This window comes from Sinocyclocheilus anshuiensis, unplaced genomic scaffold (assembly GCF_001515605.1).
Source record: "Sinocyclocheilus anshuiensis isolate Anshui unplaced genomic scaffold, SAMN03320099.WGS_v1.1 scaffold579, whole genome shotgun sequence".
Taxonomy (NCBI): domain Eukaryota; kingdom Metazoa; phylum Chordata; class Actinopteri; order Cypriniformes; family Cyprinidae; genus Sinocyclocheilus; species Sinocyclocheilus anshuiensis.
The window spans coordinates 1,457,516-1,481,147 of NW_015551075.1; the positions used below are offsets into that span (position 1 = coordinate 1,457,516).

General features: G+C 36.4%; 2 protein-coding genes across 2 annotated transcripts in view; both read right to left on the reverse strand.

Moving 5' to 3' along the window:
- The window catches only part of LOC107662340 (stAR-related lipid transfer protein 5-like), a 6,837-nt gene extending 4,049 nt beyond the window's left edge, over window positions 1-2,788 (reverse strand). Inside the window, exons 1-3 of the mRNA XM_016452323.1 lie at window positions 2,282-2,788; window positions 2,151-2,200; window positions 758-890 (exon numbers count right to left, since the gene is read on the reverse strand). Of these exons, the coding sequence (XP_016307809.1) occupies window positions 758-890; window positions 2,151-2,200; window positions 2,282-2,371 (273 nt within the window). The 5' untranslated portion in view covers window positions 2,372-2,788. The remainder of the gene's footprint in view (window positions 1-757; window positions 891-2,150; window positions 2,201-2,281) is intronic.
- A 3,714-nt stretch (window positions 2,789-6,502) lies between these two features.
- LOC107662324 (transmembrane channel-like protein 3) overlaps window positions 6,503-23,632 on the reverse strand; it is a 31,303-nt gene continuing 14,173 nt past the window's right edge. Inside the window, exons 10-25 of the mRNA XM_016452310.1 lie at window positions 22,463-22,610; window positions 21,390-21,499; window positions 21,226-21,304; window positions 20,028-20,137; window positions 19,864-19,942; window positions 18,393-18,677; window positions 16,686-16,814; window positions 15,463-15,530; window positions 14,988-15,116; window positions 13,385-13,495; window positions 11,162-11,287; window positions 10,300-10,378; window positions 10,090-10,132; window positions 9,662-9,926; window positions 9,493-9,564; window positions 6,503-7,464 (exon numbers count right to left, since the gene is read on the reverse strand). Coding sequence (XP_016307796.1) covers window positions 6,606-7,464; window positions 9,493-9,564; window positions 9,662-9,926; window positions 10,090-10,132; window positions 10,300-10,378; window positions 11,162-11,287; window positions 13,385-13,495; window positions 14,988-15,116; window positions 15,463-15,530; window positions 16,686-16,814; window positions 18,393-18,677; window positions 19,864-19,942; window positions 20,028-20,137; window positions 21,226-21,304; window positions 21,390-21,499; window positions 22,463-22,610 — 2,692 coding nt within the window. The 3' untranslated portion in view covers window positions 6,503-6,605. The remainder of the gene's footprint in view (window positions 7,465-9,492; window positions 9,565-9,661; window positions 9,927-10,089; window positions 10,133-10,299; window positions 10,379-11,161; window positions 11,288-13,384; window positions 13,496-14,987; window positions 15,117-15,462; window positions 15,531-16,685; window positions 16,815-18,392; window positions 18,678-19,863; window positions 19,943-20,027; window positions 20,138-21,225; window positions 21,305-21,389; window positions 21,500-22,462; window positions 22,611-23,632) is intronic.

Consider the following 23,632-nt stretch of genomic DNA (forward strand, 5'->3'; position numbering starts at 1 on the left):
GTTTAATGAGGCTCAGAGGTAGCATGAGTACAATTAAATTCATAAATTCATGTTGAGATTAATGTTTTAAATATGAAATTTTGAATACAGAAATATGATTTAAATAACTGAAATGATACACTAAAAATGAAACGAAACCCATCAGCAGGTGGCGGCAAGTCACTGATTTTCTCACTGAATCATTCATTCAATTGATTCGTTCGAACAACTGAATCATTCAGGAATGAAGCAAGTGACTGTCTTTATGAACTGACGGAAATCCGTCGTGCGACGGAACTTTAATCCCTGCGGTAATCTTGTGCTGCATTCACACAGAGTGCATTACCGTTAATGTTACAACTTCTCATACCGGTAAATTGCCAGAATGAATTTCCGGTATTTTTGAAAAGGTCCTGTTCACACGTGATCTCTTAACGGTAATTTACCAGTAAAGACTGTATGTGCGATAGGGGCTAATGTTGCTTTTGGGCTGATTTTTAAACTCAAACAAACATATCAATGTGCCATACACTCAGTGTTTACACTTTTCAGGATGTTAGCCAACAAATGGCTTACTTATAGCTGACTGTGCACATTAAACTGGGATACAAGAAACTGTTTTAAAATAAAAAGTACAATCACCAATCTTTGACAATCTAAGAAAACTGAAATAAAACACTGTTGCTTACACCTAGCTGGAAGAGGAACTGGTCAGGTCATATGATTTAACTCAACAATGATCTCCTTTCACATGGGTGTGTATTTGTGTTTTTCTTACCGCCGACACCTGCTCAAGCAGCTCAAACTTTTTTATATTAGCATCCCATTTCACACGTAGTCCATTGATTTCAGGTTTCAAGCAGTCCCACACTTTCTCTGGACTGCCATTGACAATCCCCTCCCCCTTATACCTGAAAACCCCAAAGAACACACAATCACTGCTCGTGCATATGGGGACGAAGGTTAAAGTCACTGCTGTTATGATGTTTGCACAAGATGTCGACAGCATGTAAAATGCTACAAAAGGCAAAAAAAAAGTAATATATAATTTAAATATGAATTAATTAGTGCTGTCAAATCGATTAATCGTGATTAATCGCTTCCAAAATAAAAGTTTGTTTACATAATATATGTGTGTACTGTGTATACTAATATTAATATATAAATACATACACATACATGTATATTTAGGAAATATTTACATGCATATATATTCATATTTATATATGATTTATAGTATATATAAATATATATCACATATATATGTATTTATATATACATATAAATATACACAGCACACACAAAGTTTTATTTTGGATGCGATTAAAAGCGATTAATCGCTTTGACAGCACTAAAATAAATGTAAACAAAAGAATAACTTTACATATAACATATTACTGCACTATATATGTTTATTATGCACAATATTACAAGGTTCCCACCTTTTGACCAACAATGATTTTTTTTTAATGACGTTTTAAAGACATACTGTTAATACCGTTTTTGATAACAGTGATAAAAACAGTGATTCGTCGTTTAAAAAAAGTATTTTATTTTAGATGCCCAAAAGAATGACATTCTGGTAACTTAAATTTTTTATATTATTTAATGTTTAATTATAGAAATGTAATTAATGATAGAAAAGCAATAAAAGAAAACTAAAGCGTTTGTTTACAAATTTAAAATGGTTTAATTAAGAAAAAAAAGCATGCATATATGGCATAAATAAACATTTAATTTGGAGTAGCCTACTTTATACCAAAATATTAGGTCTTTAGAACTTCAGAACACAGTTATAAAAATGCAAGTAGTCAAAACAGACCCTATTTGAAGACTAACCAGGCGATTATACCAAATAAATATCTGCCAAGTGAAATATTTCAGAGCTGAGCATAACTAAAGCAATGCACATTCAACAGAGGATTGTCATTGATACTTTGGGATTTATTTTTCATACCCTGACAGCATGAGTATGGATATGCATTGATCTCAGTCTCACAGGCTGAATAATGTCCACTTTTATGAGCGCGTAATATTTCTCATATAATAGCCTATGTAACAGGAGTTTCACTAACTAGAGTATTTATACAACAGGAGCACGAGAAGTCAGCACATATGACGTCACGATGACAAATTCAGGATCATACTGTAATGTACAAATGTATACTTACACATATCCCGCGAATTCACAAGAGGGTCTCCAATACACCACAACATCATTCTAGAAAGAAAAACCAATGCTTGTTTATAGACAAACAGCTGCAAAAGATGACAAAATGACACATTTCTGTTTCACACGTACAGTTTTCTTGCATGTTTTCCATCCGGACTCGTCTTTTCTGTAGCTCAAGAGACGATCTTCCACTGATCTGGCCGTGTGCATGTAATCCATGACGATGGAGAGCGTGCAGTTTTATTTTATATTACTTTATCGGTTCGTCCTCTAACAGCACATGTAACGTTATTCAAAGCCTTCTATCGCGAGTGACCGGTTGCGAGCTGCTAAATTCGTCAAATTAAACAATTTACCTTCGATTCTTCCGGGATCTTTGTTCAAGTACGTCCAATGTTCATACACGATCTGTGGCCACAGATACAATCTGTCAGTTTCTGGTATAAAAGGTCAGATGCTTCCAGTTCATTCATTAGTTACAGATGATCACAGTGACTGTCATTGTGACCGACCGGATAATAATCGATACAGTTCTATAGAGATCAACAGAACGATTCAATTAAACATGCGCGATCAGAAAAACTAAAAGGAGAAAATTAAAACGCATAATGCCACAAAATCATCATAATTAAAAAAAAAAAAAGCAATCAGCACAAGGCCACTTCCTTAGTCTGTCCTCAGAAGAATGTTGCATTCTGGGAATTAGAGTGTTCAGGGTCGATCCTGTTTTACAGTACATCGAATAGGTCAGGGCTCAGGAAACTTTTTTGACCAAAGAGCCCCCTATGTCTACACTGCAATGTAAATAGAGACATTTGATGTTCTGCGAGAGCGCAAACACGACTACACTAGAGAGCTGTTATTACAGCTTCAACTGAGGGTGCTCTTACTTTTGTTTGCACGCCCCCCAAAAGACGGGCCTGGTTTACTGAATGTGTAGGCATTATGCAACTTGGTATTTGTGTAGTTAATTAATGTATCTAAATTGTTCTAGGTTGAACAGTCTCGTATTAGTGATGTTTTAATATAGAACTTGGTCTATTTCAGTTTATTATAAAAAGTGTGCCCCCCTACGAAAACTAAATGCTCCCTCAGCCCACCCAATTCTATGGCCATGTCCCAAATGGCACCCTAAACCCTCACTGTCTTCCTCTGAGTCCGCACTTTCATGACGTAATGCTGCTTAGACTGCCGGGTAGATGTCGTCTGTGTAGCTCGCAGACTCGCAAGCACCCTTCTGAACGCTAAAATGACGAATGGGACACCCTGCAGGGGTGTCAAACTCAATTCCTAGAGGGCCGGAGCCCTGCAGAGTTTAGATTCAACCCTGCTCCAACACACATACCATGTTTTTTTTTCCAAATAAGCCTGAAGGACTTGATTAGTTGAATCAGGTGTGTTTAATTAGGGTTGAATCTAAACTCTGCAGAGGGCCCTCCAGGAATTGAGTCTGACACCCCTCCCCTACAGTCTCGTGGACTTAAAGCAGCACTATGTAACTTTTTCTGTGTTCAAAATTTGCAAAATGTATATAATGAGCGAGTACATCCTGAATTCATCTTTCAAACCGCGTTTTTTTTTTTGTCTTATTCCGAATCACTACGGTACACTTATAATAAGTACTTACATTTGGACTATTGTAGCCTGGTCGGGTCGTCACCGCTGCGGAGTAACACATACCTGCGTGAATCGCCATAGACATAAACTTAGAGAAGTAGCTTCAAAATTTGCAAAATGTATATAATGAGCGAGTACATCATGAATTCATCTTCCAAACCGCATTTTTGTCTTATTCCGAATCACTACGGTACACTTATAATAAGTACTTATATTTGGACTATTGCAGCCTGGTCGGGTCGTCACCGCTGCGGAGTAACACATACATGCGTGAATCGCCAGAGACATAAACTTAGAGAAGTAGCTCCGGTTGGAATGTTCTTCCGCGGGATGTGTGCAGTTCTGTTTATTAACCGCTACAGCGCCAAAAGTTACATAGTGCTGCTTTAACGGACACGTGCATGCAGCATTGTGAGTCTTCAAGACCGAAAGTGCACATGAGCTGTGACAGGGACAGGGCCTATATTAAGGTGACCGTACGTGCCCTTTTTCCCGGACACGTCCTAGCCAGGATTTCTATATTGCCTAAAATATCCAGGTTTTGGCTTTGTTTTCCTGATTTTATACTTGCTGAAGGTAATGATCAAAAAGTAGTTTGACCAATAACATGCAGGCATTGTACATAATCAACCAATCGTGGCGTGTGAGAAGGTGTGATCTACAGAGAATGGTCAAAGCGATGCAAATATGCGTACATTTTAGGTGTTCAACTTGAAGCGGAGCTGCGCCGACCAATCAGTGTTTGACATCAAAGTACCGCGAGAGCGATTCGAAAGTATAAGGAGCGGCTGCTCTCTATAGCTCTCACGGTACGTTGATGTCAAAACACCGATCGGTCTGCACAGCGCAAACGAAGCCAAACCCTGGATATTTTAGGTAATATAGAAATCCTGGCCGGGACGTGTCCGAGAAAAAGGGCACGTCACCCTAGCCTATATGTTTGCCTGGGGGTCCTCAGTGCCAGCCTTTTACAATCAGTCTGCTTGATGTGGGTTTTTCACTGGTAGATTCTCACATTTTTATTTAAATGTATTTTATTTAATACAGACGCAATCTTGAAGATGTTTGCAGCCTTGCATCACACAACAGAATCTACAAATGTCCAAACATTATAATTTATCATTTTTTTTTATATCAGATTTAGATACATGCAAAGTACACTCATATAGGCTAGTCATTTCTTTGTGCTTTTATACTTCAACTTTTATATGATAAAACTGTATTACACTGAATAAATGGCTCTGTTCAAAAACCGAGTAAGCTGCCTTGCTGTCTACTGCCTACATAAGTAGCTGACTACAGTGGAACTATAGTGGAACCTCATAAATGACTGATTTGGAACACACCTCATAGACAGCTACTGGCGCTCGGTGTCTGTCATTTGCATGTTGCTATGCTATATGCTAACATATTTTTTTAATCAATATTTTTCATTATTGAATGAAATGCACTATATTATAACAAACACTTCTCTCAACTTTATCCACCATCTTGGATGGATTTATGCTGCGTTTCAGATGTAGTTGGAGGTGGGAATACTCAAGTTCCCCATTTGCGGCGTCAACATTTTCTAGTCATGATGTGTTCCAAACAACTTGCCTCACCTCCACTTAAAATAACCATCAACTTTAGTTGCCATCAACTTGAAAACTTTGCTTCTCCTTGAATTGGGGGTTGATTGATCTGCTCTGAATGAGTTGGATATCCAACCTCGAGCAGCATTCAAGTGGTTATTTTTAAGTAGAAGTGGGGGAATCTCATAGATATGTATAGGTAGATGCCACATTCGACCGCTCCAGACACGTCGATGCGTCCGCCATCTTGGAATGGTCAATGTGTCATCACTTACAGTAGAAATCAATGAGTTTTCCAAGATGCCACAACATTGTGCAGCCTCTGGTTGTAAAAACCACCAACATTTTAATTCCCAAAGAAATGGGATAAACTTTTACAGGTGAGAATGTGTTGGTTTGTGCTTTTAAAATGTATTAAATCAATATTACAGGTTTTTAAACTATGGTAAGTTTTTAAATTTTGTGTTAGCTAATGGCTTCATCTTGTTGTATTGTGTTAGTTAAGCAAAATCATCTGGTGCAGTCTATTGCAGATTTATATATTCATATGCGTATAACAACAGTTGCAGACGCACAGTCAACTTGCTCTCAAGTGTTCATGGTTCGGCTTTGACCCCACCAATATGGAGGTGAGTTACATATAGTGGCCCATAGAAATAGCCACTAACAAGGCATCTATGTATACATGTCTATGGGAGAATTCAAGTTGTTTGGAATGCTGAATTACTCATGGTGCATTCTGGTAAAGGATGCATATGAAGCTGCATTACAATTTGGCCAGAAGAAGGCCTTTCAAGGCTGGAATACACTACGGGACTTTTGCCCAGAATTTTGCCCCAATTTGCAGTCTAGACAAGTTGACCATAGTTGCCAAAAATCAGTCATTCTGTAGATTTTGAGCAGTCAGAGTTCACAGAAAATTGCGTAGTGGTAATGGTCACTGACTGATTTTATCCAGCTGGAGGATATCAAAAGTGTTTGATATGTTGAGCCGATTTTAGAACACATATTGTTTTCATTTGTCACATGTCTCCTAGCAACGACTAGGAACAACTTAAAAGTCATCAGATGCCTAGTGTTTTAAAATCTGTTCCGATTTTAAAAGTCGTCTAATGTATTCCAGCCTTTAGAAGGCAGGATAATGCTGCAACCTACCTCATGAAACGCACTTGGTGTTGGTGTACACCTAAAATGCTTCCTACGTAGAAAGCTTACCAGTGTTTTCGAGCAGAGCCATAATCTCGGTTTTAGCTCTAAACAGGTTAAACGTTGGAGCAGACAAGATCATTAGTGCCAGACACATTGAGTTTAACACTGCTCTTGGATTTCGTTTTGGTCAGCTTGGCGTTGGACTTCAGGTACTTCTTTTTGTTGTGAATGACCTGGATGTACTGGTCCGTGCTGCTGTTTTGTTGGTCACTACTGGACGCTAGCGATGCCGAATCCGACTCGGTCAGAGACGGCTCCACTTTATGCTTGGTCTTGGGCTTGACGTATGGTTCGCCGTACCTGTGAGCCGACTCTGGACCTCGGATGTTTGTCTGAGGGTCGTTCACCCAGTCTTCTTCCTGATCGCCCTCTTCTTCGTCGCCGTATAAACCCTGCTCCATAGACAACTGACTGTTTATTGTATCGCCAATGTAGAATTGCGTGGTCTGATGGCGATCCGACAGTGGTCGTGGACGTTTCGACTGTCTGAACGACCCCCTCCTCGTGCTGCTCTTCGGATCTTCCTCCTCCTCTTCCTCGCTGAGGTGTGGCTGGTGGCTTCGGTGAGGAGGACGAGGAATGTAACACTTCACGTTACGTGGATAAAGCTCTACGATCTCCGTTGGTTCGTCCGCGAGGCGGTAATGTCTCGGTAAGCGTGTATTTGAGCGCATGAGCTTCTTGCGAGCTTCGTGTTCGTTGACGATGACGTAACGTGTCGAATGTGCCCGGTGGCCCACGTAGCTCTGAGCCGTGATTACGGCGGGCTCGGTGTGCATGGGCCGAAGGGTCTTCCGAAACAGCGGATCGGAGTGGATGTTTTCGGCATACCTTGTACACGGCTTGTAGGCCATGTTGTGGTAGGACTTGGAGCGGCAGGAACCGCTGGTGCTGCCCAAGTACCCAGAATGCCTGGATATCAGAGAATGCAACATATGACATGGATATGTATGCTTGAACATATTCACCCTACCTTTTATAAACTCAAGAAACAGACATTTACCTTTATGATGCAGCTTGTAATTTATGTTAAAGGAATAGTTCACACAAAACTGAATTTTTTTTTGTCATCATTTACCATGTAGTTCCAAAACTTGTATTGTTCTTTCTTTGTGAAACAAAAAGGAGATGTTAAGCAAAAACTGGATGGTGATTTATACTGTCAAGGACTAAAAGCACCATAAAGCAATCTGCCCACATTCTTCCTAAGAGCTCACTTTGTGTTTCACAGAAAAAAGAAAATAATGTAGGTTTGGAATGACAAGAGGGTGAGTAAATGATGACTATGTTTTCAGTTTTGGTGAACTGTCCCTTTAATTAAGTAGTATGAAGTGCATTGCATTTGTGACCCTGCCTGTGAAAACCCAGCTAAAGTCATTTTTTTTGTGATTAACTGTTTTCTACATAAAATCATCCTTAATAAAGATGTAAAACATTATGTGAAAATATAACCTCTATATCTTTAATATTGACTGAGTAAAGCAATGTCAAAGATTGAAATCATAGTGAAATTAATGGTTGAAATCAAACTTTGACGCTTGTTATCTCATAATTAGATTTTAAGACTTTAGCCTGGATTTCACAGACAGGGTCACTTTTTATGGAATGAAAGGTGAAGCCAAATGAAATTTTACTCTCAAAGTGCAAGTACTGAAGACCCTATCCGTGATCTGATATGAGTAATATAATTATCTGAAGAAAAAATAAAAAGGTATTTAAGTTTTTTTTTTAAGTTAAGCTGCATGAACAGCATTTACATTTATTCTTTTAGCAAACACTTTTATCCAAAGCGACCTACAAAGAAAGAACATCACAAGCAATGTATCATGAGTCTCACAGTGCCAAGTATAATATAAGCACGTATAATATGAAATGAAGAAAAGTACACGTTTTTGACTTGTCCCTCAGTTTAAAAAATAGAGTGAAAAAGCACTTTTACAGTAATGTCCATAAACAATTCAAGTCAAGCGAACCAGTGTCCTGAAGGGTTTAAGACCAGAAATATAAAGTTTGTACAGGTGCATCTCAATAAATTAGAATGTCGTGGAAAAGTTCATTTATTTCAGTAATTCAACTCACACAATTTGAGTTGAATTACTGAAATAAATGAACTTTTCCACGACATTCTAATTTATTGAGATGCACCTGTATTATGTTAAAGCACTTAACATTAATTATTCAGAAAAACTTTACTGCAGTTTATTGTTTGGTCAGTAAAGCTGTCTAAATCATACTTTTTGGGCTAGTACTAATTTTCTAAGTGGATGAACATCTGGTTTGCTTCATGCATACTTATGCGTATCAAGCTAAAGTTACATGGTATGATGATCCAAATATTTGGATAAATTACTTTACACTAACACACAGCATCATTAAATGCTTCTGTCACACTAGTCTTACAGTAAGTCAACACCTATGTTTGAATATAGTGGCTGTGCTTTTGAAACTGTGTATTTTACTTTACCCACCTTACTGTAATCCAGTTTTATTTTAGTATTATTTATATACTATTACAGTATTTTTTTAAATTAGCATTTAAGTATTTAGTTGTTTTTTTGCTTTTGTCATTTTCTAGTTTTTTTGTTTATATTTTTATTTAGTTTTTTTTTAGTTTTAGTAATTTTTTAACTTCAACATAAAAAAAAATACATCTAATATTTATATTTTAATTTCAGCTTTATTCAAATTAACAAAATTTTTTTTTTATATTTTTAATTTTACTTAACAATAACAACACTGCTGTAATCATGATTTGCATTTTAAAAAATAAATGAGGACAGATATTATTTTATGCAGTAATCTATATTATGCCACATTGTTTTTGATAGAGCTTAATTTGAATTGAATTCTAGACCAATGTTTTAATAGATTACCGTCATAGGTAGAAAGAAATTGCAGAATTATGTTTATTCATAATCAAATTTCACAAAGATGCCAAACCTGATGGGTATGTACTCCACTCGTCGTACTTGTCTTTGAGGAACTGAGGGGCTGCTGTACATTCTGAAAGAACTACATGGACAGAAATGGAGGGCAGTGAAGCTTCATGAACTGCAGATGCATGGAAGCTAAGCAGCAGTGAAATATAAAGCTACAGAGCACCACAGACCTACTGGCCACGGGCTCCGCTTTGTGTTTCTGTTGCACAGGGACAGTGGGGCTCTGCGTCGCTCCAGCAGCTCTAGGGATGTCAGGCCGTGAAACCGACTGCGTTATGGTCCGGATGCTGTTGCCATGGCGAACGGGAGATTCGAAGTTGGTGATGCTGCCGTTGCGGCGTGGAGGGGAGGCGGAGCGGGCGGACGACTCCATACTAGTAATGTCGCTCTCTTGTTCTGGCTTTTTATCGCTGCCCTCAGGTGCCTGCAGACGTGCTGTAAATCACACATTTACACACCCAAATGTCCAGCCAACTGGTGACAAGCTGATATTGGCTTATGACGTTATATATTGTGAGTCCATAACTTTGGCCGTTACTGAAATGGGCCTGAAACGTTCTCTTGTATTCATAATGAAGATAGTTTATAGACAAAGTACCTGCAGCTAACTGAAATACTTTCTTCTTGTCGTCCGTGCGCTCCTGCAACAGGAGATTTAATTAGCGTTATAAAATAAACTGCTGGAGAAATGAGATTATATGAAATCCAAAGACCTTATCCTGTTTCGCCCGGGTTCCTTATTGTAAATCACGGATCTGTTAAATGAACTGAAATACATCATGATGATATTCAATTTCGAGTAACTCACGTTCTGCAGCTGCAGTCTCAGCTGGCTGTTGGTGACTTTGAGTGATCTAGCGATGGATTGGAGGTAGTAGATCAGCATGCTGAAAGAGACAGTGACGAACAGCACAAGGTTGAGTAACTGAAGGCATCTGTCCTTCTCGCCTGGTCGAATTATGTTGGCTTGACAAAACCAACATGCTGATATTGTACAAACAGGGGTAGGGATTTTTTCTAACTCTCTAACCATAGACCAAAACTTGTAAATGTAACTCCTAAAGTTTTCAATCTACATCCTCCAAACTCAGCAGCAATGAAGCTAGGCTCTTCCTTAATTGAATTAACCTGTGTTTTTTCCTACAGCAGACTATCAAAAACACCTTAATTACCATATATCCCACTTATTGTTGGGAGGGGGGGCACATTCAATTTATCAAAAGTGACAGTAAAGAAATGTATTTACTTTCTATTTGTCAAAAACATTATATATATATATATATATATGACAATGATTTCTGGAGGATTATGTGACACTGAAGACTGGAGTAATGATGCTGAAAAATCAGCTTTGCATCACAGGAATAAATTACATTTTAAAATATATCGCAGTAGAAAACAATTATTTTAAATTCTAATCATATTTCACAATATTTATCTTTTTACTCTATTTTGATCAAATGAATGCAGCCTTGGTGAACAAAAGAGACCCTTGAGGTCTCCTAAAACACCTTCATAACCACTTAAGCCATGCATAACCACCAATAACACTAATCTTACAGATAAAACTTTGTCAAGCCAACAGCTATGTTTGTTGTTGATGAGACTCATGCCTTTTTCTAGTTATTTTCTCTGTGGTAATTAAGGCGAGTGTAGACAGAAGTACTTACAAGAGTAGAAGCAAAGCGGGCAGCACCACCACAGGACTGGTGACGTAACTCATCACTTTACTGAACCACAGTGGGAAGTCATTGGCAATGGTTTCGGAGATGATGTCGTAAATCTTCTCCTGGCCACTACAGAGGCATGCATTTTCACATAAATTATAAATAATTATTATACTGTGCTAAAATGTGATTCATAATGCTGAATTGTTCTGCAGTCAAAAATGTTTGTGATGCGTAACTGTATGAAGCAGGCAAATGATTTTCTACATATAAATGCTGGTAACATTTTAAACGAGTTTCAACTCAAATCAATTTCATGTGTGTCTATTCATTTAGTTAGAAAGATAATGTACAGCCCGCTAGGCATCATTGCAAAATAAATCTCCTCAGGTTGATACAAGATACAAGAACGACTCGTTTGGACTACAACGCATATTTTCCGGGATTTGTGATATCACAAATACCGACGAATGGAACGAGACCTGGTTGAGCTGCACTAGAGAAAGCAACGAGTGTTATCACTAAGATGGAGACACGCTAGCTTTCCCAAGACAGACTAACTTAGAGTGGTTACAATCATCCGGGTTTAAATCGCGCTCAAATTGATTAAGATTTTGACGCAATATTTACACTGAAGCTCACAGCTCACGGCTTACTCACGGCTATGGTAAGGGGCGTGACATTTCCCGACCAGGCGCCGACTGCTGCCAATCACAACACACACTGGCCCAGCTAACCAATCACAGCACATTTCGTATTTCAGAACCAATCACAGCACACACTGGCCCAGCTAACCAATCACAGCACACACTGGCCCAGCTAACCAATCACAGCACACACTGGCCCAGCTAACCAATCACAGCACACACTGGCCCAGCTAACCAATCACAACACACACTGGCCCAGCTAACCAATCACAGCACATTTTGTATTTCAGAGGGCGGGCTTTCATTTGATACAGGAACTATTCGAGCCGTTCATGCCAGACTGGGGAGAGAGGTGTTTTTTAATTTGTGTCTAATTTTGCATCATCGCATCGCTGTCACGCCCACAGGTGTTCGTTCATTCATTCATTCATTCATTCATTATTTATTCATAAAGCACATTTAAAAACAACCCAAGGTTGACCAAAGTGCTGTACAGATCAGGAAGCTCAAATAAAAACAGAATCTATAACAATCTATAAGACAACATAAAAAATTTTCTTTTTTTAATTTTTTGAATAATACATTCAGTCGACGTGCAGCGAGTGGGTCTGAAGAAGTAGCTGTTTAGCTTAGTTTACTTGCATATTGTTTTCAGAGTCCGTCATGTTCAGGCCCCGTGTTAAAAGACGTTAGCCAATCATAACAGTGGGCGGTTACACTGAACTCTTAAAGGGGAAAAAACCCCAAAACCGACTGTTTGAGTCAGAGGATGAGAAACAGGGTGGAAAAAGGTCATAAATCACTACATTTTTTAAAGTTTTTTCATCCAAAAAAACTATAGTAATATTATAATTGCACCTAAGGGAACATAATAAAACAAACCAAAAAAACAATTAAAGTTCCTTTAAACTAAATGAAGATGAGAAATGCTGCCTTGACAAACAGCTGAAATAAAATAAATGCAAGTTTTTTTTTTAAATGTGAGCCTGGACCACAAAACCAGTCAAAAGGGTCAATTTTTCAAAATTGAGATTTATACATCACCTGAAAGCTAAATAAATAAGCTTTCCATTGATGTATGGTTTGTTATGGACAATATTTGGCTGAGATACAACTATTTGAATATCTGGAATCTGAGGGTGCAAAAAAAAATCGAAATATTGAGAAAATCACCTTTAAAGTTGTCCAAATGAAGTTCTTAGCAATGCATATTACTAATCAAAAATTACGTTTTTATATATTTACAGTAGGAAATTTACAAAATATCTTCATGGAACATGATCTTTACTTAATATACTAATGATTTTTGGCATAAAAGAAAAATCTATAATTTTTACCCATACAATGTATTTTTGGCTATTGCTACAAATATACCCCAGCGACTTAAGACCGGTTTTGTGCTCCAGGGTCACAAATATATATTTTATATAAAAGCAACTATACACAAATATAGTGTATTGCAATGTCTTTACATTGCCATTAGCATATACTTATCTCGGGGATAAGTAAAAGTATTTCACCATCCAAAAAATGACACACATCACATTAAAATGATGTAAACACAGGACAGTTTTTTTACCTGAAGGGTCCACAGTACTGAGATGGCCGATACCTCACAATGGCAAAAATGGTTGGTAACATACACAGGAAAAGCATGAAGAGAAGCATCGTCAGATAGAAGTTATTAGATCTGGGGAATAAAATAAATTTCAATTAAAGACAATCCCTGTGATCGACTTTGAATTCACTTAGATAGACAAAGAAACTACACTGATTTGACTGTTTCATAATATCTGATAAGTTACACACTCCCTGCCTGCAGTGGGATGATTCCTTTTTATCGCATAAAACACAGCACTATCACTGAAGATAAAATATGCTTAGACTGCATGGTAACGTTTCGCCTCATGTCTGCAACTGCCTGATAAAGCAATGAAGATGCAATTACATAAATCTGAAATAGAGGCCGAGACTGATGCTTTGACCAACCCAGTCACTTGACACACTGAAGCATCCACTGTTATCTCTGTACTCACCACACTAGAAAATGAGAGGGATTTGAATTCAGTCAAGCAGAGAACAAACGTGTAGCGTTCAGAGAGTCCCTGATCCATACACTGAATGCTGGCTGATTATACATTAATCTCACAGCTCGTAAAAACAAAAAAAATGATTCACATTGCAGCTCTTGTCAGAGAAATTTACACTCCTCGTTGTTTTCCAGCAAAGGAAACCTACAAAAGTATGCAGTGTCAAATGTAGGAAAATATCAAAGGCCAAGAGCTGCACCTTACAAACACTGAATATTAAAGGGGTCATATGATGCGATTTCAATTTTTCCTTTCTCTTTGAAGTGTTACAAGCTCTTGGTGTATAAAGAAGATCTGTAAAGTTGCAAATACTAAAGTCTAACTGCAAACATTCAATATTAAAGGAGGTTTTATGATTAAAATTAATAAAACAAAGCTCCCTCATTATTTTTAATGTCTATAATCTATTTTAATAATCTATCTATCTATCTATCTATCTATCAGAATGTGTGCAGTTACAGTATATTGCTGGATTATTATACATTGATTATTCACATTCACTTTGGTTTAGAGGTTCGTTCAAATCCCTAACTTACTTTAGCAAGCGCCACTAAATATGAAAAATGCCTACTTCAGTAGAGAGGAAAATAATAAATGGACTTTGATCCCAATGCAGCGTTATGTAATTATGAAATGAGGTAATTAAGTATTTTAAGTTTTTTAATAAAGAAAGATTTTTGCATTTCTACAGATGTGTGGAATTTGGCTGAACATCACATTACTCATTATTTTAATGAATGTCTTGTAGTAATTATACAAACTAATTATTCCAAATAATTACAAAACCTGAAAAAATTAGGAAATAAATATTTCATATTCAAAGGAATATATAATATAGAAATGTTTTACATTAAAAGGAATTTTAATATTTAAAAAAAAATCATGAAATTGTTTTTTAATGAACTTTGAATTGAACTGAAATGAGGGTTTGATCAATACATTTCCATGACTTTCATAATTTACACTTTTTTGAGATTCCTAAGGATTTTAACATGCATTTTTTGAGACTGAACTCAACACAGTGCAGCACTGACCTCAGATCAGTGCTCAATGAATGTATAAGCTCTAATGACCTAATTCTGCCTCACTGACCTGGAGGCCCTAAAGACCTGCTGATGGGGAACATTACAGGTCAGCACAGCCCAGCTCCGCAGGTACATCAAGCCGACGAGCTTCAGGACGTTAAAGGCGGGCAGACAGGGTGAAAAGAATGCTCCCATCCTACAGGGAGAGACAAAGACACCGGAAAGATTTATTTCCCATCTTAAAGGAGTTCTGCTTGTGCACCTATAGCTTCAGACAAGTCATTATTGTGTGATTACAGTCTGAAGCTGGAGGGCAATGGAGCATTGAGGACCTGTGTAAGGAGCACCAAGGGAAGAGGACAGTTTAGTGCAGGTATAGATAGGTAAGCTCATATATAATAATATACAGAGAGACAGATAGTATTTTAAATTAGGAGTGTTTATCAGAGATTAAAAAAAAATCATTGTGATGCATTTCATTTTATACTGACAATCATATTTTAGATAATGTATTGATAAATGATGAATCATCACTCACTTACCATATCATTCCTTGGTTGTATATCAGATGAAGAACATTTTCTGCTATTTTAAATTCACCATATTCTGGCTGGAAAAGGGAATTTAATTTAATTAAAAAGGGAATTTATAAATGCATGGTATAGGACAGGGTTTCCCAAACTGGGGTTTGGTTCGCACGCTGATGAAAAGCTAATAATTAAACACATCTTAAAAATGTAAAATTAAAATAAATAAAGCATTTAAATAAAAACAATGACAATGAAACTTACAAAAAAAAAGTACATTTTTATGGTTATGTCATGTGACCATCAATCAGCATTAGAGAACCGTGAATATGCAAATGTGTTGTTAAATTATTTAAATATTAATGTAAAATTTCAGGAATTACTTCAAGTAAATATTTTAGCTCAAAGGGTTTTGGCTGGAAAAAAAAAAAAAAGGTTTGGGAATCCCTGTTATGGAAATTCAGAATCCAAAACAAAAATGACAACTGTTAAATAAATTAACTTCCATTAACATAATGCTTTAAATCATAATGGCACACATTATTCAGCAGTTTGTGAGAGTCAACTCAGCATAATTTTGCAGACGCCCAATTTGACCCAAATTAAAATGAGTTTTTGTCCACTAGACTTTTTTGGGAAGTCATTTCATCAGCTAAACATTTGACACCAAGATACTTTAACAATACAACCCAAAAAAAACTAAAAAACAGATTTTTCATCTAGCCTTGTTTTCAATTACATCAAAATAAAAATGTTGTATAACTAGGATCTGTTGTAAATGTATTACTTTATATCACAGTTATTGTCTGTTTATATAAACGGAGGTATTAGTTATTTTTTAAGGAACAATTATATTCCTGTGGGAATCACATCACAGATGCTGACGAAAAAGCTTAAAAGTGATATTTTCAACGTTAAAATACTTCTACTTCAACGTTTGGGAAACCCGTTTGAAAACATTGTGCTATTCTGTTTGGTTTCGCTAGTGGCACAGATACTATACACAGCATGGTTGTATTGAAACTGGAACATTGCTTAAAAGGTGTTAAATATGTATAAAAAAGTGCAAAAATATGTGCAATGTGACCCAAGTGGAGTCCCACATGCTTTTTGATAGTGTTGGAAAATGTGACCAATGTTTTCAACAGGTGCAGATTCTAGGCAGGCCTATCTATCGCTCATATATCTGCTTGAAAAACCTCTGAAAGTGTGTTTTTGAACAGAAGCGACCGACTTACAAACTTGCTCTCCAAGTCCCAACAGCAGCAGTCACTCAAGTATCGAACCACCAGTCCCCGGATGAAATCAATGAGCAGGATACTTGCCACCGTGAAGATCATATCAATGATGGAGAGCTTTAACATCTCCTGTAAATAAGATAAACAAAATAAACAGCCTGCATTTACCTTCCTTGTGCAGGATGCAATTTTACCCCTCCGCAGACCATCAGTATCTCCAAGCAGAACTCTCAATCAGACCTTTGGATCATACTTTCATTAAATAAAAGCCAGGCTGGATATTTCAAGCCATGTATCCAATCCATATTCCTCTCCTCCAGAGGGAAACATACTTTACACTGTTTGTCACAATAATGCCTTTAATAAATAACAATGTAGCCTGCAATTGAGATGCTTCATTAGCTCACTCAAAAGCAAGACTGTGTCATAGTTGGAGGATGCTAAGCATGTCTACTAGCTTGAGTGCTCTGTATAGCTCTCACAGACAATATCAAATGTCTCTGGGTATGTCTCAATATACAGTGGCCCCAAATAGCATTTGGATACATAGGCCACACTAAAAAAACTTTGAATTGTATAACAAAATATCAAATCAAGTAGCATTCATTTTTAGAAATATAGCACAAACATGCTTTTCAGTCAAAAGATTTGACAAAAGTAGCTTTGTTAAGTTTCTACGTATGAAATAATAACTATATTGTTGAAAACGAAGACAAAAACAGACTGTACATATTCATTTGTTAATGTGATGAACTACATCGAGGGGTTTCAGGACATTTTAAGGGAACTGACTTCACGCAGCCATGAAAAAAAAATAATAATTTGAGATCAGCTGGTTAAAAACAATTTAAAAAGTGGCTCAGAAAAGTGGCTATAGTTCTAAGAAAAGCTCCAGCATCACTTGTTTGCAGAGGCCGCTTTTATATATTTTTAGATATTATATATTGTTTTATATTTTGTATCTAATGCAATGAAATTAAGACATTTTTAGTTGTGACAGATTTTACACAGATTTTATTGGGGTTTTTGTTTTTGGAAGTAAAATGTTATACTTTTTGGAAAGAAATTGATACTTTTTTTCAGAAAGGACCAATTAAACTCATCTAAAGTGACAGTAAATCCATTTCTATAAAAGATTCAAATATATAAGAGATTTACTATTTCAATAATTTCATTAATGATGATGAAAATTCAGCTATGACATCACAGGAATAAATTACATTGTATTTATTTATTTTATTTATTAATATATACATTTTAATATATATTCAAATGGAAAACAACTATTTATAATAATTTTTCACAATATTTCTGTTTTTACTGTATTTGTAATCAAATAAACTTCTTTCAAAAACATTTAAAAAATCTTACCATTTGAACAGTAGTGTACATAACTACATTATATTTTTTAGAGCTTCATTTTGTTTGGCCATATTTTCAGAGTGAAAAAAAAAAACCAACAACTATATTTTATATATCAGGAATTGACTGGATCAAAGACTATGAAAACATGATTACTTGGTATAATAATGTTGTGTAAAATAAAAACCAGAATTTAAATAAAAATAGGCTCAATTTTCTTTTAAAGTTTCAACTATGCTATGTGATAATTCTATGGCTAATGCCTATGAAAGGTTCATTCATATCCTCCAGTCAGGTGTGGAGACCAGGAACATCCTGATAAGCTAAAACTGGAACAGAGAGCACCTGGCCGACATATGTTTCCCAGCAGGGGTCCTGCTGTGATCTGGTGTTGTACTCATACAGGACGGTGTGGTTTAGCAGAGACTGCATTCTCATCGGTTGTCTGGAGGATGTGGTGCTCTTGACGGTGGTCATGCTGTTGTTGAGCTCCAGAAGAGTCCTGGTCAGTGTGCTGTTCTGCCGCTCTGTGATATCCGGGATGATGGTGGACAGGTTGTCTTCAGTAGACTGGGAAATCGTTGCTAGGTACGATGTTGAGTCAGACAGGTTTCCTGGACCCACAGAAATCTAAAATTATTCAAAACATGTACGATTTATTTATTTATGTTGAATTACATTTTTACGAAAATCAAGTAAATTTTCTAACTAAAGAGTGGTAAAAATCTGAATAATATTTTCACTGCACAAATATCAATCGTTTGATGTTAAATCAATGTTCTGATTTCATTAATTCATTAAAACATTATATATTTCCTGCTGAGTAATACATCAGAAAAAAATTCTCTTTTTTTTTTGTTCTCAGTTTTTTTCTGATAAAAATTGTGAATGCGATAAAAAAAAAAATCCAGGTTTGCTGTGCTTGTTTGTAGGGCTGCACAATTCGGCCAAAAAATTGTGATTAATATCAATATCACTATAAAATAATAAAAACACTGGATCATGAGTTGCTTGTGTGTAAAAGAACACTGTGCCACACTATATGCAGTGCATATATGGGTCAAAGACGAAAAAGGGTTTAAACATAAAAACAATACTGCTTTAAATTGTTGTTGTTTTTCCAAAAAAAAAAAAAATTACGTTTTCTGTTTAATGTAATTGTATTTTTGTTTTTTGTTTTTCTGAGCAAAAAATAAATATCATACATTTTCCCCTGATTTACAGAAGACGCCCACTAAAATGTCATTCAGTGTAACAATCTTGTCAGGCATATTTACAATAAAAATTAATTTATGACATATTAAAAAACTAATTACTGTCACCCCAAATTACTAATTAGTTGTAATTTTAACTTTTTTTAATTTGCCACTATCCTAGGTTTTGCCCATTTGTCAGTAAGAATTTTTTACTCATTTAAAACCCAATAAAATTTAATATGCTCACTCATTCTTTTATATATCTTAATATGTACAGGTCAAAATAAGCATGTTGTTTGAATTTTTACATAACTATAAGTGTTACACTGAATGACAATGGAACATTATTTCAACCAAATTTTGACATTTTACTCTTCAAAAACTTATTTGAAACCTTAAATGTAGACACTTTACTCGCATTTAATGTTGACATAATATCACTTTTGTAAATTTCTTTTGATGTGGACATCTTAACGTCTTTGACCCATATATTTAATTAAAACACAGCCTTTGCAACTAGATAAACACACTAAGCAATATTGCAATTCCAATTGTATTTATTAATCAAGCAGCCCTAGAGAAAAGGTTGAGAATTAAATAAGAATGTAAATACGACTCACAGCAGAGCTCATACTGTTGACTTTATCCAGGAGGGCAATAATCAAACTGTAGAGGTTTCCAAGGTACAACACCAGAACTCTAAACAACAAAGACATATTTCCCATTTGATAAACAAAATATAATAAAGATTTAGTAAAACCAGAGCAGCCAGTGATTTTCTGACCTGGCAAGCTGGAAGCGGAGACTCGTTCTGGGGTGGTACATCTCCAACTGTGCTACTAATTCAAAGGCTGAAGGAGCAATCATTGTGATGAGGGACACCACCACACTCACCTGATGAAGAAACCCAATACACATACAGTATAACATCACTCATCTTCCTCAAATACACTCCACATCATCCCTAACACTAGATGAAATATCTGGATGTGGCAGACATCAGAAAAAGAAGCAGCAGAAAAAGAAAGAATAGTAATTAAATAATTAGAAGAAAATTAAATATAATAATAAGAAGTGTAAGAAGAAGAAGAGGAAAAAAAGAACAACAAAAAGAACAATGCTGCAACCCAATTTGCATACAATCAGTCCTAAATAATATTCAAAATTAGAAACTAAAATGTCATTCAGTGTAACAATCTTGTCAGGCATATTTACAATAAAAATTAATTTATGACATATTAAAAAACTAATTACTGTCACCCCAAATTACTAATTAGTTGTAATTTTAACTTTTTTTAATTTGCCACTATCCTAGGTTTTGCCCATTTGTCAGTAAGAATTTTTTACTCATTTAAAACCCAATAAAATTTAATATGCTCCCTTATTCGTTTATATATTTGAATATGTACATGTCAGAATAAGCATGTTGTTTGAATTTTTACATAAATAATGTGTTACACTGAATGACAATGTAGCATTATTTCAACCAAATTTTGACATTTTATCCTCCAAAAACTTATTTGAAACGTTAAAAGTAGACACTTTACTTACATTTAATGTGCTTTCTATGGACATAAAATCACTTTTGAATAAAATTTAATATGCTCACTCATTCTTTTATATATCTTAATATGTACAGGTCAAAATAAGCATGTTGTTTGAATTTTTACATAACTATAAGTGTTACACTGAATGACAATGGAACATTATTTCAACCAAATTTTGACATTTTACTCTTCAAAAACTTATTTGAAACCTTAAATGTAGACACTTTACTCGCATTTAATGTTGACATAATATCACTTTTGTAAATTTCTTTTGATGTGGACATCTTAACGTCTTTGACCCATATATTTAATTAAAACACAGCCTTTGCAACTAGATAAACACACTAAGCAATATTGCAATTCCAATTGTATTTATTAATCAAGCAGCCCTAGAGAAAAGGTTGAGAATTAAATAAGAATGTAAATACGACTCACAGCAGAGCTCATACTGTTGACTTTATCCAGGAGGGCAATAATCAAACTGTAGAGGTTTCCAAGGTACAACACCAGAACTCTAAACAACAAAGACATATTTCCCATTTGATAAACAAAATATAATAAAGATTTAGTAAAACCAGAGCAGCCAGTGATTTTCTGACCTGGCAAGCTGGAAGCGGAGACTCGTTCTGGGGTGGTACATCTCCAACTGTGCTACTAATTCAAAGGCTGAAGGAGCAATCATTGTGATGAGGGACACCACCACACTCACCTGATGAAGAAACCCAATACACATACAGTATAACATCACTCATCTTCCTCAAATACACTCCACATCATCCCTAACACTAGATGAAATATCTGGATGTGGCAGACATCAGAAAAAGAAGCAGCAGAAAAAGAAAGAATAGTAATTAAATAATTAGAAGAAAATTAAATATAATAATAAGAAGTGTAAGAAGAAGAAGAGGAAAAAAAGAACAACAAAAAGAACAATGCTGCAACCCAATTTGCATACAATCAGTCCTAAATAATATTCAAAATTAGAAATAGTGTGTCCCAAATCGTAGTATGTTGAAATGAGTCTCCCAAAGGTACCAGGATGGTTTACTATTTCTGGATGAGGATTCGATTAGAACTACAAACACCAATAAAAAAAATGTTAAAAAACAACAAACGTGGCAGATATACGATACCGACAGACAAGTAGAGAAAGGGGTTTGTGTGTTTATCTAACCTGATGATAAAATCTTTATTATTGTTATCCACGTTATATCTCATCTGCAACAGCATTGTGAACTTTTATAAAGATACGTTTGGTCATTAACTTTTAAATGCATCATCAATGTGCCTCTTAAATTGAAATAAAATTGAACGAAATGTGGATGGATGTTAAATGTGACAAGATGATTGACAGAGCAGTTTAAACGGTTACAGGATGCACGTAACAAAGCAAAAAAGCGGTCCGTTAAAGATGTAATTATGACAAAGTAGTCCCAAAGCTTGCCTACTATTCTGCTACACACTCAAAACTATGCACTTTTTCCCTTCACAAAAAGTGCACATACTTTTAGGGCATAGTAGGCAAAGAAGAAGAAAAATAATTAAGTAAGAATTAAATAAGAAGATGATGGAGGATGAGCAGAAAACTCATGTAATCTCTAGGCCAAGAATAATTTTTTGTGAAGTACTCATGTACACAACGTATAAAACAACATAAAAACTCTAAGAATACCTCATTCTTCTCCCAGAGTGTTAGCTCAGGTTTCTCCTGCTCTAGTTTCTGAGAACGATCCACCACAAAGTAGATGATGTAGATGCTGCCGGTCAGAGACAGCAGGACCAGAATGTTTGCCAGAATCCGCAAACTGATCAGTACAGCTCTGTTGGGATAGAAAACAACACAGTCAGATACACCTACAGACATCTGATCCTGTATCATCCTGAAAGGAAATTATTTAGCCTTAATGAACGGCTGACTCTACATTAACCCACTTACATAAATCAATTGACATGAACTATTGATTATTCACTCATAACTATTTTATGTGAGAGTTCAAAGAGTTATTTGAGAAACCTGAAACTAGCGCTAGGTAACTAAGTGACATCTGCATAATGCTGCAATAGATTAATCAGAATCAAATATTATAGAGAGCTGAGTATAAGAAAACAACATTGTATTATATGATTCCCTATCGATACTTCACTCGTACTGCATCTTGCTTAAGATGCTTTGGGGAAAACTCCTTTTTCTCAGAATACTGAAGCCTTTTTCAATCACGCAGTGTAACTGCACGGCCATTGGTTCGTGCAGTGTATTATTAAAAACGAACCAATGGCTGCACGAGCCTATGGCGACACAGCCCGCCAGAGCCCACCAATTTGGGCGGGGCATCTGGCTATATAAGGGTGCACCTCACCACAGGACCTCAGATTTCTTCTCCTTCAGCGACGACAAAGTTCATCGCTGATCTACGAGACTCGAAGCCTCTCGCCGTAGAATCGCCTTCACAGCGGATCAAGCTGAACCAGCGACCCTCTGCTCGGCTGATTCGCCGCTTCACCGCCACCTTCAGCGTCGCAGCAGCATCGGTCCCAGCTGATCCCCTGCCGCCATCCGGCGAGCCTAAAAGAGCTTATTTCTAGGTAAGTTCTAAAAGAGCAAAATTTCTAGCGACGTTGTTGCAAATGTCGCACTGCGAGTGTGGCTCGTGCAGGGAATCTTGCACAATGCAGAAGGGCAGTGAGTGCGTCGCCTGTCTGGGCAGCCCCCACGCAGAGACTGCATGCTCACTGAAACGGAATGCTCTCGCTGAGAGCACGAGTCTCGCTCTTCTCAACTCGCGGACCACCTTCATTGAAGGCAGCCCTGCTCTCCCGTTTCTCCTCTCTCAGCGAGCCTTGC